Source organism: Astatotilapia calliptera, chromosome 17 (assembly GCF_964374335.1).
Source record: "Astatotilapia calliptera chromosome 17, fAstCal68.1, whole genome shotgun sequence".
NCBI classification, from domain to species: domain Eukaryota; kingdom Metazoa; phylum Chordata; class Actinopteri; order Cichliformes; family Cichlidae; genus Astatotilapia; species Astatotilapia calliptera.
The window spans coordinates 38,896,502-38,912,496 of NC_137438.1; the positions used below are offsets into that span (position 1 = coordinate 38,896,502).

A 15,995-nucleotide genomic window follows, 5' to 3' on the forward strand; every position below is an offset into this window, starting at 1 on the left:
TGTACACAACAGTACAGTTAGAAAAAGACTGAACAAGTGTGGCTTGTTTGCAAAGCTTAGCGGTAAAACCCTCTTCTGTCTAAAAAGAACTTGGCAGCAACGAATCACAAGACTTCTGGAACAATGTCCTTGGGGTGGACAATGCTGAAGTTGAGCACCACGTCTGGAGAAAACCAAACAGGATATCAGCACAAACACTTCATCGTACCTGCTGTCACTGAGTTTGACCATAAACTCCTCTTTGTACCGAAGTATTCTCAGTCCAGGCCTCACCTTTTCACTCACTGTGTGTTAACAGACCTCTCTGCACTGATTCATACTTCTTATTAATCTCTGTCTCTCTTCCACAGCATGTCTTTATCCTGTCTTCCTTCTCTCTTCTCAACCAATCACAGCAGATGGCCCCGCCCCTCCCTGAGCCTGGTTCTGTCAGAGGTTTCTTCCTGTTAAAAGGGAGTTTTTCCTTCCCACTGTGGCCAAAGTGCTGCTCATAGGGGGTCATATGATTGTTGGGCTTTTCTCTGTATGTATTATTGTAGGATCTACCTTACATTTTAAAGCATGTTGAAGCGACTGTTGTTGTGAGTTGGGGCTGTATAAATAAATGGCCTGCATTTGTATAGCACTTTACACTACATTCAGTCCTTCACACACTGGTGATGGCAAGCTACAGCTGCCCTGGGGCGCACTGACAGAGGCGACGCCCTCTGACCACCACCAGTAGGCAAACATGGAGTTAGTATCTCGCCCAAGGATATTTGGCATGCAGCCGGGAGGCAGCCTGGGATCGAACCACCGACCTTCTGATTAGTGGCTGACCTGCTCTGCCACCTGCCACCCCATAAATAAAACTGAATTGAACTGAACTCAACTGAAATGCTGAAGCAGGACCTCAAGAGATCTGTGCATAAACAAAGGGCCTCAAAGCTCAATAAACTGAAGCAACGTTATAAAGACAGGTGGTCCAAAACTCCTCGCCAACATTATGAGAGACTGATAAGCTGTACAGGCTATTGTTGCTAAAGGTGGCTCTACAATTTAAATTATGTTAGGATGGGAAGTTTGTTTCTTTTTCCCACCTGTAGGTCTGGACTCAGTCTGGTTAACAGTTACATTAGCACCGTTATTGCTTTAAACCTGTAATGTGTAACATGGTTAATCACGGGGTGGCTGTAGCTCAGGTGGCAGAGCAGGTCAGCCACTAATCAGAAGGTCGGTGGTTCGATCGCAGGCTGCATCCTGGCTGCATGCCAAATATCCTTGGGCAAGACACTAACCCCATGTTTGCCTACTGGTGGTGGTCAGAGGGCCCGGTGGCGCCAGTGTCCGGCAGCCTCGCCTCTGTCGGTGCGCCCCAGGGCAGCTGTGGCTACAATGTAGCTGCCATCACCAGTGTGTGAATGGGTGGATGACTGGATGTAGTGTAAAGCGCTTTGGGGTCCTATGGACTAGAAAAGCGCTATACAAATACAGGCCATTTACTAAATACCACATGTTAGCTGGATGTTGTCTTTGCTGACTAAGATTCGCTAGGTTTCTTCTTCAGTAAAGTTCACAATGGCTGTCTGGTCAGTTGGTGAAGAGGGGATATATTTTTTAAATGTCTAAATTATTGGGAATAAATAATTCCACTATGATGGTCATTATCTAGTAGAAACAACTGCAAGTAACGCTGTTCTTACAGACTCTCAAAGAAGGCGTGAAATTATTTCTTTAGAGGTAATGTGCTTTTCCAGAGAAGACAGTTTAAATAAGTTTAACAGTTAATCATACTTCTTATGAATTCAGTTCCTTTGGTTACTGTTTGAACAGTGAATACAAATAGTTATTTGATTCATTTATTCATGTGTGTGTGTGTGTGTGTGTGTATACATACAGTGTCTCAAATTAATGTGTCATCTAATTACAGAGTTTCAAAATAGCTTACAGCAAAGACAGAATCAATTTAAAAACTCTGTGTATGGTGGAAAAGATGGATGTTTCAGATGAGCTCTGTGATGGTGATGTTGGGGAAATTTTAATGGAACAAGAATGAAAAAGGCTGACTGAGACTTTTAGTAACTCCCATGATGACAATACTGTTGAAGAGTGAACCCCCACCCACCCACCCACCCAAAAAACCCCAAAAGCCTAATAATCAAGTGCAAAGCAGTTAGCACAGCACTGAAAATCTGAACAAGGCTCGTGTAACTGAGCTCGTGGGACAGGAGACAGAGAAGCACGACTGAAGAAATAAAAATCAAAAACCATGCACGAGTGCTCAAGTCCTTCCTTGAGCGCCACAGAGTAACACACTTTGTGTTAAATAACAACTGCTGATATAGAGCCCCCTCTTGTGGTAATCATCTAGAAATGCAGGAGCTCATCAGCACCTATAGCTTTCACAAATTCTTTAAATTAAGTTTCTGGTTTTTCCATCATCCACTTGTCTAAAATCTCTGACGACAGCAGAGGATTAGATGGTCAACTCTGTGAATTCACACACGACTGGCAGCACAAGGACAGATTTAACCTGAAGGTCGTCCACTTACTGAAAATATGGATCTAAAATGATAAGTTCACCGCACTTTGTCTTGAGTTTTAATGATATAACAAGTTCTCAGTCTTACTCCAACAGGAATGGCTGTTTATTTACCGTTTCTATATCTCGAGGACGTCAGCTGGAAGAGGAAATTTTACGAGGGTTTGTAAGATAAATGTCTTGCATACGTCTCTTCCCCCCCCCCAAATCTTTTTAATTTATCTTTTTTTCATGCTTGTACGGTTTATTTATTTATTTATTAATGAGACCGGGGGCTTTTTTCTTGTAAATAAATCACAGGAAATCATGCAGCAGTGTTTCCAGCAGTATTGGCCTTTTAATAACAACAATAAAAACAGTCCAGAAACCACTGTGGTTCTTAGCCAGAGCTAGCACATACAGTAGTAGGCCAGAAAAAGGAACAATACAATCTGTAAATACACATAATTGAATATAACAACTAAATCCATGTCGAAAAAACGGTTGAATGAAAATAACTGAGGTCTACTTGTTTCTCTGTTCGAAAGCCGCTCTGTAACCACAACTTTCCTCATCTGTGTTAATGCATCCGTATGAAGCAGGGACACTAATGCTGGAGAATCCACCCTGGTCCTTAGATCAGCAGCTAGCAGGACAGCTCAACTGCAGATTTACTGAAAAGCATGAAAATCTGATGGGTTTAAACGATATCGTATGAAGACACGATTTATTTTTGCAAAAAATGTCTGGAAAAGTCCAGTTTGAAACTAACTTACCATAAGGTCATAGAAAAAACAGGGGTCAAACTAAAAAGATAACATGATTCAAAACCTGGAATTTCATTAAGGTATCAGCTGAGATAAAGTCTCAAAAACCTGAAACTTTACTCGAAAAAACAAAAACTAAACTCTCCCTGTTTCAAGCCATTAGCCCATGTGGTGCAAAGAAGAAAACATGGATGGTACATTCGGTTGAAATTCTAGACTTCGTTGGCCTCTAACCGTGCAAATATCTCGTCTAGTCCAAGAGAACGAAACCAGCTCCAACCTTCAAGTTTTAAGTGAACGTCTGGTCCACTGTCACTCATACGTTAGCTTTATTAACATGTCGTAGAACATGCACATGACTGCGAGTGTGACGCTGCTGGGGAGTCCAGCATAAAACAAATGGTTAAAACTGTCATTCAGTTTAAAATGGCCATCTAGCATTAAGGCCACTCCATGTAGGATTAAAGGTCCTTCCTATTGGTCCAGGCTGATGTAACACTTGTTTCTTCAGTCAACATTAAGTGTTCAGTCGCTTCTTTAAAGGGAGGGGTCTCGGAAAAAAAGCCTCTGAAGGTGGTAGCTGTAGAAAGCTGAAACAACCCTAAGTGTACAGGTCAGTAGGGGGCCACGTCAGTAGTTCTTGAAAATTTGCGAGTCTAAAAAACAAATCTACTGAGCTACAAGACTGTAATTGAACTCCAAAAGTGACCGAAAGTCCCAAAAGACAGCCGCTCAGCTTTCAGTCGGGCAGGCAGACGGGCAGTTAGGGCTCCCTGGAAAACAGATGGCCAGGTTGTGTTAGCTTATGTAACTGGCCGTCAGTGAAAAAGGCCATCTGACACACTCGGACAGACCATCACGTGTAACCAGGCGAGCAAGTCAGTGAGCGAAGGCGGCCGATAATCGGTCGTTCAGTCGTTGAGACGACGGTCGCACAGCTCCTTGTAGATTCTCTTGCGAATGCGAGGCATGTCGTCCTGGCTGAACAGCAGCGGCTGCTTCACGGAGAGGCGGCGGCAGTACTGGCAAACAGAAAGACGGACAGTGGTGAGGTTTTTACTCTGTGTTATTCGCCCTCCAGTGAGGGCCAACAAATCAAATTTGTGTAGAAACCCAAGGCAGGAGAAACACTCTATATCTATTTTATTTGCTTTTCTGCCAGGGAGTCGTGAAAGAGATGCATAATCTCACCTCAAGGACGAATACCCCACAGTCGCTGTCGTTTTTCTGCTGAGGAATACCCTGAGGAATAAATCACAGTCAACACTACAGCTGCAGCTTTTGGGCTGAACTGTTTGCATATATTTCAGCTTTATTTACATGCATGCCACTTTATAATTTGACTTAGGACATACAAAGTGAAAGATTTACGTACAAAAAAAATAAGCAAACTTCAACTTTCCTGAACTACTCTGGGCAAAATAAATAATCTTCCCTGTTTTAAAGGAGCAAAGGTAAGTGGGTGTGTGTTTACACAGGTCTGGGATCAGAGTTACCTTGATTATAGTAATCTTCCAGCCTTTCTGGAAAGCTGTCTGTTTCTTCTCTCTTGCTTCAGACTGAAGGTACTTCATAATGTTCTGATGGGAGGTCACACAGACAGAACCGCTACAGTGATTACGGTGCAGAGATGTAGCATTACAGCACAAGCATGTATTTTAGTACATCTAAAATTCTGCGAGACAGCAAGGTCGGAAACTACATTTATGTAAATGTTCAGGGAACAGAAGATGCTGTGGATTACACAGGTCTGCAACCAAAAAGCTGCATAGGATTTTTTGACAGTTTCTTATAGACGTTTACTCACTGAAGCCGGGAAAAATATTGGGAATACATGGGAACATGGGAATAGAGCAGCTGCAGAGAATTCAGCATCAATGAATCAATGCTACGGAAGAGGAGGAAGCAAGAAGAATGAGATGAGTAAAATTTGATTCATCTGACTGTTTTGTTTCACTTAATGTGCCTTATAATCCTGTGTGCCTTAGGGCCCGAAAAAATACGGTATCCAATGATGATTTCTTACATTAATTCAATATTTCTAAGAGCCAGACTCAAGAGAAATACACACAGAAAATGTGAGGAATAGAGGGGGGTTAGTAGGAGGGGGAGGGGACAGTGTGTTTGGCAAAAGGAGCTCAGATGATCGTGTCCACAAAGCAAAAGTTAAGGAAATTATGCCTAGTTAATTGTAATAAAATATGGATTCTTTTTCCATCACTGTTGTGCTTTTTCTTCTCTTCAATGTAGACTCCTCCTGTTTTTATTGAACCCAATAATTTATTTGTCTAAGGAGCAGAAAAACTGGATTCCTGAGATTCCTGCCTCGTTCTCTGAAACTGAGAAAATACGACACAAAACAACATCAACATGCGCGGAGTTGCTCACATCTGTGGTGTGTCTGAACACGATGCCTTGGCTGTCATAGTAGCTGATGGTTTTGGTCGCCATGGTGACCGTGACGAGGGACCAGTGGATTTCTAAATGGATGGGAATTAGCAACAGCCACTTGGAGAACAAGTCGACCTGAAACGACCACACACAGAGTCAGAAAGGAGCGCACTACAGGTCAACAATCGTCAATTAACAATCAGCAATATAACAAACAAAACTCAAATTCTATGATGTAGTTACAGGTTTGAGAGTCAAATTTATCTGAATCACTGTCATTGTTTACATTTCCAATAATACACGAGGTGAAAGCAATCGTTCAAGCCACACATTTGTGTTTTTGTCACGCTGTGTTCTCTGAGGTTCTGGAGCATACTGGTTTGCACCTGACGTGCAAAAGATCCCAGTTGGATTCTGGGAGATGTGTGCCCAGCCTCGTTGTGTTGTTTATGATGGAGAAATGGTTCTGCAGCTTTTATATTTTTACATAACATTTACTCACTGATGCCAGTTAGATATTAAAAAGTAGTTAGGACAAGGACATAAAAATAAGAAAACCCCTCAGCAGAGATGGGCAGTAATGCGTTACTGTAATCAGATTACTTTTAACAAGTAAGGAGTAAAGTAAGGGATTACTATTTCAAAAAAGTAATTAGATTACTGTTACTTTCCTATAAGCACGCTGCATTACTAAACCATGATTCTGTTTATGAGCGTGTCTCATCACAGTGATGTAAGCACCCCCGGATCCCCCACTGACATGACCGCTGTGGACAAACCTCCACCCGCCCCACTCCTGCTAAACAGGTGACTATAGATTTAAGAGTGACAGGACTCAGTGCTGCTGAATCTGTGATTTTATTCATTTTTACTGTGTTTTACTTGCATCTATTTGAAAGAGTGTAAACACAAAACATTATTTTATCTTATGTGCTGGAATGTACAGAAAATAGGTTTAAATGTTAATGAAATTTCTTCCAGTCAGAGAATGGTGCATATAATTTAATTTTTGTTTGATGCATAAAGTTAAAAGATTAAAACTGATAAAAAAAAGAGGCTTTTTCCATTTGATTCAGTTTTATATGATGGATTGTGCAGAATAAATAGAATTGGGCTGAAAGGTCTATTTCTCTATTACATATTCAGGTTGTGTATCATGTTTTTAAAAAGTAATAAAGTAACTAATTACTTTTAAAAATAAGTAATCAGTAGAGTAACTGGATTACTTTCTTGGAGAAGTAATCTGTAATTAGTCACTAATTACTAATTTTAAGTAACTTGACCAACACTGCTCCTCAGTTTCACTTTAAGAGTGCAGTGTTCCACCTTTTCTGGAAACCAGGCTGTGGTTTGTATTTAGATGATGGTTCTCAGCAGGAGCACACAGACGCCACAGAAACATTTCCAGTAACTGAACCTAGTTTTCTGCAGCTTCCAGTAAAAACTGATTCCAGTGAAGCCAAATGTCCTTACTTTCTTAGTCCATCTCTTCACGCCATCGTAACCTTTGGCCACAAGCTGCTTGTGGAAAAAGCTGTTGAAAAAATGAACCTAAGAAAAAGAAACAGTAACTTTTTTTTGAATATCTAGATTCTCAAAAATAACCAGTGAATATTTTTTTAATCAAGCATAACCCTACAAACACACCCAGTCTTACCTTGTGCTCTGTAGCCTCCATAATGAGTTCTCCATACATGTTGATAATCTGACGAAAAGGTAACGTGATATCAGTACTGAAGGTGTAGCACAGTTACAGCATCACTAACATTTTAAAAAAATTTAATTAAATTAAAATACTGTATTCCTCTCTTTACCTGATCATTGAGCCAATTCTGTTCCTCCAGTGTGCCGAGGTCCTCCAGCCTTAGTGTGTGTTTATTATACATGACCATGAAGCCTGCAACAGGAGCAGAAGACAGCCCCGACTTGTACCGAGACATCTCCCTTTTGATGTCCAACCCACTAAAACAGACACACGGAGAGAAAGGAATGTTAATCGAACTTCTGTATATGAGGTTCATCTGTTTATTTTACCTTTAATGACAGTCTGAGAGAATAACGCTGAAAAAGACAACAGAAACTTCTAGAAGACGGATGCTAACGTAAGCAGCTCTGCTTCCACACCGATTTGTCTAAATCCTGTTGGAGCAATAAAGCATTATTCAAACAGGGATGGTTTGCCATCAGCATGTTGAGTCTTGAGCCAGTCCTCATTTCTTTATATGAAAATGGACGCAGAGATTCATTGAAACATATGCCAACATCAATGGAAATATAGACAAATCCAGAGTTTGTACAGTTCTAACAAGCTTGTGAGTCAATATTTGGTAAAAGAAAGCAGAAGTAAGCAGTCAATGTCAAAACCTTTAGAAATCCTAGAAAACGTTTGTTCTAGACGTCTTTAAGAATAACAAGAAAGACTCCACGGAAGCAAAATATGAAGAAAGGAGGGTAACACCTCTCAACAACGCGTTTTAGTTTCCTCACTGCAGTTCAGATATTACTCCAACTGTCTCAAAAGTGCAGATTATCTACGTTAATAACAGTCAGGCAGGTGAAATCAAACTGAGTTTGTGCCGACCTGTTGCTGAGGTCACACTTGCTCTCCTTCTTCAGGTGTTCCCGGACATCAGATTCACTGAGAGGAATGAAACTGCCGTATTTTATATAGAAGCTCTCCAGAAACTCTAAAACAGAGGAAGTTGTCATGAAAGTGATTATGTGACCCAGTGTGTTTGCTTTTTAATCCAAGAAATCTCAAAATCTTTTTGACAGTCTTGCCTCCTGGTCAGTTTACCTGCAAGCCTCAGGTCAACAAAATGTTGTCCTAGAGGAATTTATGTTGTTTCAAAATTTTAAAAGAGAAAAAAAAAGAAACATATTGTTAAAAATGAACTTTGCTCATCCTTTTTGTTGAACAGAAAACTACCTAACCAAAAATTGACTATTATACCATCAATCAAATCAACACATGCATTTAGTTCTCCTTCTGGGAGCTAAGAAAATATGTCATGAATGATTAATCATGTATAAACATGAGCTCAGATCAAATGTGTGCACATTAACACTTACTGGACAAGGCCAGGAATGTTTTATGGATCTTTTATGACATAAAAAAAATGCTGATCCTCTCAGCAGTCGCTTCTTTGTGTGTAAAACATCATTTACCAAACGGAGAGGGTGATGAATATATTCATGCTCAGGCATGGGTTCGCACCGTGAACCCTAAACCACATCTTACCATGGATGGTATCAGTAAGCTGCTCCAGACTCTCTTGATGCTGCATCGTTCCATCTGTGTTTTCTGACCGATTCTCGTGCATCATTTCATCCATCTGGTCTTTCTCCCAGGTGCCAGGCTGACAATACAGTCTGTGGTCACTTAATGCCCAGCCATGTTGGATGCTGCTCACTGTAACAGGGCAGTAGTCTGGTGGAGGAACGGCAGCCGGACGAGAACTTTCCACCTCCATAGTTGTAGATCCACGGTTGTGGTCTGTTGGTGCTATAACATTTCCATTGGACAGCGCTACCAATAAAGCAACTCTGTCTGTTCCGTCGGGGACTTGATCCACCTGCATCTCAGAGTCAAGGTCCTGAGTTGTTCCTGATCTTGAAGCGGGGCCTGACTGCCATGAGATGGACAGCTGTATGTTTCCAGGTTCGGTCACTATCATGTTGTTTTCCTCTCCTTCTTCATCGGTGTCAGACAGGTCTACCGTGTCGCCGTTTCTAAGTGGACAATTAACTGAGCTGGGGTCATTCTGGTCCCCGTGGTGCATGTGTGCATCTTGAATTTCCCTCTGCACCACTGACGGAGCCAAGGCCTCGGTTTTAGAACAGACAGCAGCACCACCTGTTTCTCCCTTTTTAATTTCAGTGTTAACTTCCATATTCGATGCGCTTGTGGCTTTCATCATTCCCCTTCCTTGACCTCTAACCACTAGTGACCCCCCGCCCACAGTACCTATCAATCGGACATCTGCGCTCTTGTAATCCCCGCCTCTTTTTTCTACTACATCAGACGCCGCGGAGCCGTCTATCAACACATCCTCCTTTTTATGCGCATCTGCTTTCTCCGGAATGACACAGTTCCTTAGGGATTCTTCCTGCAAGGGGACGGTGACAGCCTTGGCAACAGGCGTATGTGACTGAGTATTAGCCAGTGCAACAGGCATTTGCAACTTATCTTCATCATTTACCTCCCCCTTGGTCAAATCAAAGCTCTTGATATGCGTCAACTGGTCCACTTTCCCTTTAGGAGTGACCCCAGGGTCCCTGCCGGCCACCCTTCCTCTTCCTCTCCCCTTCCCTGTCCCCGAGGTTCTGACATTGTGCCCCGTGCTGTTGGGGCCACAACAGTCACAGGACTTTGGAGTCCTCTTCCTGCCCGATGTGCGGCCATTGACTGGGCCCGGAACAGGTGTTGGTGTCTGTGCAGAAGACCACACTGATTCCTGGCTTGACTTAGTACTTAATGCTTTGGCTGGAGTTACAACAGGCTGCTCTGTATCAGCAGGAGTGCCGGTCTGAGTCAGATCAGAGTTGGACGTAAGGCCTGCGGTGAGGAGTTTAGCAGGGGACTGGGTTTGGTCCTGATCTGTAGTACCTCCAGACGGAGGGACTAAAGGAGGTGCTGTAGTTAAATGAGGTGATGCTGACGGTGTTGTGTTCATTGGGGAAGCAGAGCCGCTGTGAACCATGACGTCCTCCTTTGGCTTCTTAACCCCATCCCAATACCCGCTCTCTGCTCTCCTGTCCTCGCTTCCCTTTTGGTTTGTTGGACCGGCAGTATAACGGCCTTTCTAGATGTTATGCGCTCGCTTCCCTTTAGGTGTTCTTCTAGCCAGTACATTTGCCATTGTTCTTAAGCTTTTCCAACCACGACAGCAGACATGAATGTGCAGGTTGGACACTTTTCTGCGTGTTATATTTCCGCCATGGTCTCCTAATTGGTAGAGAAGAAAAAAAAGGAGAGAGAAAAAGTCGGTTTGTTTTTGCTCTGCGAGGCTCAACTTCAACAAACACTTTATGTCAGCAGCACAAACGCAGATAAAAGCAGGCCTACAATATAACAACAGGTGGGATTTCAACTGTGGCAAGGAAACCAAAACAATTTAAAAGATGCACACATCGCAGTGCACAGAAAATAAACCAGACATACAAGATGTGCATCAAATAAAATTTGCCCTAGCTTGTCTCACTAGTAGGAGTGTTCCTCGTGCTGTGCACACTGACTGTTTTAGGTCGGGGAGCAGCTGGAAGCTGCTTCTATCTCACCCCATCTTTAGTGTCACCTTCTGTCACACCAACCCTACTGCACGTCCTCCTTCACTACAGGAATCTGCACTGCGGTCTCTTTTCCTCCTGCACAGCAGCTCCATCTTTAACATCCTTTGCCGAGCGCATCCTCAATCCCTGCTTTACACATGTCCAAACCATCTCATCTTCCTGACGCTGAAAACTGCCAAATTAAGCTCAACAGAACTCACTAAATGATTAAGCTGGTCTCATGGGATACACCACGGGACTCTCCACCATCTTGTAAACCTTTCTTTTCACCCTTGCTACCATCCTTCTGCCAAAAATCACCCCTGACACTCAGCACCACCCACCCCGCCCTGTCTGCAGTCTCTTTTTCACCCATCTTTTGCAGTGTGCATGGATTTCAGTGGCTGCTCGTGGGTATTTTAAGTCGCCCACCTTCACTCACACACGTGTATCCCTCCAATTCACAAACGTGGAGTGAATTGTTAATGATTAATTTCCAGGGACATGTAAACATCAACATGGTTGTCTTAAGATGACACAGGGCCATTTCTCTACCTGATACTTTACATTTAAAAAACAAAAACAAAAACAAACTTTGAACCTACAAAAAAAAAAGAGAAGAAAAATAGATAAGACCAGGCCACAAGTCAGTGTACTCTAGTTCTGGTCTCGGGCCTGAATAAATGGAGAGTGTTGCATCGAGAAGGGCATCCTGTGTAAAATCTTTCTAAAATCAAACATGCGGAACATCAAGGAGGAGATTTCTATACAGGATCGGTCAGGGCCTGGGTTAACAGCGACCGCTTCCCAGTGCTTGTAGAAACTGGGCTACTGTTGGCCGAAGACAAAGCAAGAGGGAAGGAGGAAGGCATGTTCAGAAAGGCAGGTGTGTAGGAGTGAAAGCAGGGCCTTTAAATGTAGGTACTATGACTAGTAATGGTTTTGACAGTGCAGAGAAGAAATGCTGGACATATTGGACAAAGGATGGAGCTGCCAGGAAGGAGGAAAAGGTTCATGGATGCAATGAATGAGAGGGGTGGTGTGACGGAGGAGGATGCTAGAAACAGGGTGAGATGCGGGCAGATGATCCCTTGCTATATTAAATTGAGGAGCCAAAAAGAAAACAAAAAAACCGAAAACAGGCACTTTGATTATTTGTCTGCTTGGTTACAAAGCATCTAAGTACGTCGCTGTTTGATTAACAGGTGGTTTGATGTTCCGACAGGATTCACTTGTTGTTACAGCGCGCCGTCACTTTTTCCCACAAATACTAAGCACATGACTAACACTGCATGCTACTGTCCTCTTAAAGTTAATGCTGCCTTTTAAAGAGTACCATGTGGCTCGGGGAAACTCTGAGCGTGGTATGAATTAGCAACTACACAGGGAGAAATTGCTGTCGTTACAAATGGCTGGTAAAATTCACTTACGTTATCAAGTTAAATGAAAACTGCTCCGTTAGCTGCCCCAGTCTGACATTTGGGCTCCAACAAACGGAGCAGGTCCGCGCATCATTCAGCAATATAACGCACCACCAAATTATTTAACGGGTGGCATAATATGACGTTGCACAAAGTTCTGCACAAGTTTGTCATTGCGCTCAAGCGAGCTAAGTTAGCTAGCTGCAGCCAAAGCACAGGCGAAAACACAAAGCAACGACTACACACATTTCCTCCATTTTCGAGAGGAAGTTGGGGGCGCAAAAAGACAAAGAACGAGCTGCGAGTCATTACTCGAAGTCTGCCGGATTTGATGAGCCAAACCACAGCAAGAAGCTACAAGAAACATATATCTACTATACCTTGTCAGTCAAACAACAAACGAGTTTTGTCTGGCCACGATTTGCACAAATAACAATCAAAGCTGTCGTCGCTCGTTGATTGCGTCACGGCTTCGGAGTGCGCTTCGGCTGTGTCCGGAAGCTGTCGCGAAGCATCCTTGAGATTTCAGGTTCTCTCTTCTTATTTCATTTCTACCACGATGTAAAAGACAAAAGCTTTATTTTATTTATTTAATTTGATCCCATTTGTTTTGTTTTTATTTTTATTGTTCATGTTCAAAAACTTTACGTCCATAGTTTTTTTTTAACTGGGGACATAAAGTCTGTCAACAAAGATTGTGGGAAAAAAGGGTAATGTTATAAAAGCTCCTGTTTTACATTTCATTGTTCGGTGTGTACACTTCACGCGTTCATACCCAGTGTTGGGTAAGTTACTTTGAAAACGTAATTAATTATAGTCAAGTTATATTTTTTACTGTAACAACCACAAACACGTTTATTGAATCATATTTCATAACTTTATATGCAAATATAAGTTGTCAGTTTTAAAATCCTATGCACAAGTTTTGCAAAGAACAAAGTTACTTGCAGCCCTTTGCCTTTTACCCTTTAGTATAACCGTTTCAAACTATTTACATAGCAATCGGGTGTTCTGCATTAGATAAGATGCCACACGGATTATTTGTTTGTTTTTATTTTTGGTCATAAGCAGAGTGCTTGCTGCGAAAAAACGCCGCGTATATCTTGTTTATCATGACTCTGGTTTTAAGTGGCCTATCAACACAATTTAAAAACTGGTATATGTCACCTTGTTGCTTCGTCATCTTGAAGTGGTCATGTAATTGTCTTACCACGACTACTTTATTCTTCCTCAGTCAAGCAGCAGCACTCATGCGATTGTTTTGCCCCCTTATCTCCAGGTGTTGTGCCAAAAAGTGATCGTTGGGCAGAAAGCTGTAGCGCCCAGATTACTTACAGCTGTAAGCTGAACACAGCTTCAACCGTCTGTTTGTTGAAAAATAGTAACGCGACCGCATTTTCTTGTTAGTAACGGTAACGGCCTTGTAAAGATAGGAATAGTAATTAGTGAGATTACGTTACTGAAAGAAGTAACGTCGTTAGTAACGCCGTTAGAAACGCCGGAGAAAGTGCTGCAACCAGATCAAACCAAAATCAAGCTCTCTGGCATCAACTATAGAAGAGATTATATGATTATAACACAAAGAAGAAGCATTGAGGGGCCATGTGCATGGGCGAGAACCTCCTTCCCTCAGCCAGAGGACTGAAGATGAGTCATGGATGGGTTTTCCATCATGACAATGGCCCAAAACGAGCACGGCAACAAAAGAGTTGTCAGGTAGCAGCCAATAAACACTACTGAGAGAGCTTCTGTAAAGAGGAGTGGGTCAAAATCCCTCCTGAGATGTTTGCAAACCTGGTGACCAACTACAAGAAACATCTTGCCGATGTCCTTTCCAATAAGGGTTTCTCCATCAAGCGCTAAGTCATGTTTTGCTTGGGGATGAAATACTTATTTCACTCACTAACATGTAAACCAGTTTATAACATTTATGGATTTTTTTCCTTTCTTTTTGGTTGATTCTCTATCTCACTCCATTAAAACGAAACACCCATTAAAATTAAAAGTTTTGTAGTCGTGGTATTGATGGTGTTGATGATTTGGTGTAAAATTGATGTCATTTTTATTATACCCTAAATTAATTTTTCAGCCCTGTAAATGTTCTTGCCACGAATCCACTGTGAGCCTGCAACTTGAAAAAATAAATAAATAAAACCAGCTGATTCTGGAATAATCAGTTGGGACGTATTCACTGTGTTTTCAAGGAATAACCGATGTTTAGTAAAACTTGAGCATGTCAGCCCAGACAGAAGTGAATCTGCTCCCTGCCAAGTTTCCTGATGAGCCTGAAGAAGTTTATTTTATTCGATCGATGTAAAACATATAAACGGCTTAAACTGCAGAAATTTCCCCCCTTGAAATATTAAAGACAGCTTGGTTATAAAAGCTGATTAGATGTTAATCAGCTTTTATACATTTAAAAAGCTTTGGACTTACTGTAGTTACTGTTATTATTGATTACCCAGCTGGTGTCATCATGGACAACTGCAGTGATAAAACCGAGAGGATTCGATATCAGCATTTAATAGACTTCAGGGTTGCAGTCAACATTTGCTCTGTGCTTTCACAAACACTATGAGCATCATCATCTTTTATATTTACCACATCAATGACACAACATATTCCATATTTTGATCATCTTTAATTACAAAAAAGGACAGGAAAACAATAAATAAATCTACTAGTAAAAAAAGTAAAAGCTTAAACTACAAATTATGAACAGGAAAAGGTTACATAGGAGAATATTAACTTACCGGTTGCACACCAGCAGTTTCCAACAGACTTAAAGCAACAATCTGACTTTTAACAGGAGTCTGACGACCACAGGTGTAGCTACGTTAGCTTTCATCGTTTAATGACATGGGCGTACTATTATGTAAAAAATTATTCACACAGCCCGGATTTGATCGAACAATTACATTTACCTATACAAAAGTAAAAACAAGCAAACAAACAGGTTAAAAACATACGGACAAAATATGAAAATGTCTGAGCTTACATTAAGACCGCACTAACCTCAGAGATTATGCATCGAGATATAACAGTGGGCCTGTTGTTGCTATACATAACTTATTGTACATAAGGTCAGTGCTATGTTTTCTCTACTAGCATGATCAAAAACAACAGACACACAGAGTCTCTGTCCAAGTGTCATGTGGCTCGAGTGACGTGAGGTTTTTAGACTGAATCTCATCTTTATACCAAACGCAGCCGTGCGAGAAGTCTCACTTTTCACAGACATGAGAAAAATAAAACAGGGACGTGGTTGTTGGTGCCAACACAAACTGGCACCGTGCATATGTACAGTTCATATTAAATTCTTACAAAATGATAAAGGCTCATGCTGTTAACCATTAGAGCAAGCCCGCAACCTTCATAATCTTTGCAAAGTGATTCAATGAGAGAAAAAAATATACAAAACAGAAAATGTCTGAGAGGAATCTAAATCTAAATTTCTGAGATTAATGTTCTTTATGTTATAGTTTAAGTCATGTTCCCTTAGTGCACAGTGGAAGACTACAGAAAAGTGATGGTGGAGGTGCTGCAGCTGGAGCCTGCAAGAAAAGATTGGTACAGGTAAGAGAACCAAAGAGAAACCAATTTTTAAAAAGTGAATGTTTCAGAGAAAAAAATAAATCATGTGCT

General features: G+C 41.6%; 2 protein-coding genes across 5 annotated transcripts in view; both read right to left on the reverse strand.

Annotated features, from left to right (window-relative positions):
• Nucleotides 1-2,838: 2,838 nt before the first annotated feature.
• On the reverse strand, nucleotides 2,839-12,860 carry LOC113009416 (uncharacterized). Of its 2 annotated transcripts, none has more exons than XM_026147694.2 (10): nucleotides 12,731-12,860; nucleotides 8,900-10,606; nucleotides 8,240-8,345; nucleotides 7,473-7,620; nucleotides 7,316-7,363; nucleotides 7,132-7,209; nucleotides 5,656-5,793; nucleotides 4,764-4,847; nucleotides 4,459-4,509; nucleotides 2,839-4,289 (listed from the first exon to the last, which is right to left on the reverse strand). In XM_026147694.2, the coding sequence occupies exons 2-10, from the start codon at nucleotides 10,359-10,361 to the stop codon at nucleotides 4,179-4,181; spliced, it is 2,226 nt and encodes a 741-aa protein (XP_026003479.2). In that variant the 5' UTR covers nucleotides 10,362-10,606; nucleotides 12,731-12,860; the 3' UTR covers nucleotides 2,839-4,178. The 2 variants fall into 2 exon arrangements, with proteins under 2 accessions (XP_026003479.2, XP_080147371.1); XM_080291245.1 differs by lacking the exon at nucleotides 12,731-12,860 and adding an exon at nucleotides 12,360-12,513.
• Nucleotides 12,861-14,971: 2,111 nt separating this feature from the next.
• The window catches only part of anos1b (anosmin 1b), a 53,481-nt gene continuing 52,457 nt past the window's right edge, over nucleotides 14,972-15,995 (reverse strand). For all 3 annotated transcript variants that reach the window (XM_026147818.2, XM_026147817.2, XM_080291246.1), the window contains exon 15: nucleotides 14,972-15,904. The gene's annotated coding sequence lies outside the window, so the exon portion shown is untranslated. The remainder of the gene's footprint in view (nucleotides 15,905-15,995) is intronic.

Bases quoted from the DNA above. Each gene is read 5' to 3' on its own strand.
- LOC113009416 (XM_026147694.2), bottom strand. From the start codon at position 10,361: ATGGTTCACAGCGGCTCTGCTTCCCCAATGAACACAACACCGTCAGCA. The intron at 8,346-8,899 runs GTAAGATGTGGT...CCTCTGTTTTAG, and splicing joins GCTTACTGATACCATCCATG to AGTTTCTGGAGAGCTTCTAT. The intron at 7,364-7,472 runs GTAAAGAGAGGA...CCTTTTCGTCAG, and splicing joins AGAATTGGCTCAATGATCAG to ATTATCAACATGTATGGAGA.